Source organism: Penaeus monodon, chromosome 27 (assembly GCF_015228065.2).
Source record: "Penaeus monodon isolate SGIC_2016 chromosome 27, NSTDA_Pmon_1, whole genome shotgun sequence".
NCBI classification, from domain to species: Eukaryota; Metazoa; Arthropoda; class Malacostraca; order Decapoda; family Penaeidae; genus Penaeus; species Penaeus monodon.
Window position 1 is genome coordinate 35845713 of NC_051412.1, and position 788 is coordinate 35846500.

Consider the following 788-nt stretch of genomic DNA (forward strand, 5'->3'; position numbering starts at 1 on the left):
GTCCCGAGACAGAGGGGCAGCTTCAGCTACAGACGAGATAGATGACCATACCCCGCTGGCCACTGTAAGAGCTGAGGCCAGGGCGCAAAAGGCATGTGATAGCTGGCACCCAACCACCCCCTGGCTTTTTTCTTGATTAAGATCCTTGTACACCCTGCTGAAGCTTTTCAGCTGGTGGTGGGAGATTACTGTTTCTATCCTTTTATTTCGTGGGATCATGTTGCTTTTGCATGGGATCTGTCTTTTATCTGCGCTTACTGACTCACTTAGATGACCTATTGAAATCTTTAAGAGGATATTTCAAAATTTTATTATTGTTCTTTTTCAAAATATTTTTTTCTTGTGCATTCCTTTTTTCTGAAGTCTTCTATGATTTCACATAATTCCTAATGTTCATGGTATTTCACAATACAGTGTTAGTCTTTAACAGAATTTTTGTGCACTGTAGCATTAATTTCTCTTTTAAACTTCACTTGATATGGTAATTTAAGCATGCTGTTGCACCTTCATATTGTGATTTTATATATTTCATTATTTCCCAAGTAAATTGGTCATGGGTAGATAATCAACTGAGTTTCTGTTTTAAGTTTTATTGTGTTGAGCATGTCAGACAAAAATTATTATTACAATGTTAATATCCCTACCCTATCTAGTATAGCCTTTTTCTGCTTGGTATGATTTTTGATATGCTGCTTAATAGAGAATGTATTATTCAACTATTGTGCTGCTTATATCATTATTTACATAGTGGAGACTTAATTGAGGGTGATCAGAGGCTCAATTGCTTG

The 788-nt window shown here is 36.3% G+C and overlaps 1 protein-coding gene across 1 annotated transcript in view; it reads left to right on the forward strand.

Annotated features, from left to right (window-relative positions):
• Positions 1-788, forward strand: part of LOC119590817 — a gene marked incomplete in the record, with an annotated part of 99057 nt that overhangs the window by 93779 nt on the left and 4490 nt on the right. Inside the window, 1 exon segment of the mRNA XM_037939557.1 lies at positions 1-91. Within this exon segment, the coding sequence (XP_037795485.1) occupies positions 1-91 (91 nt within the window).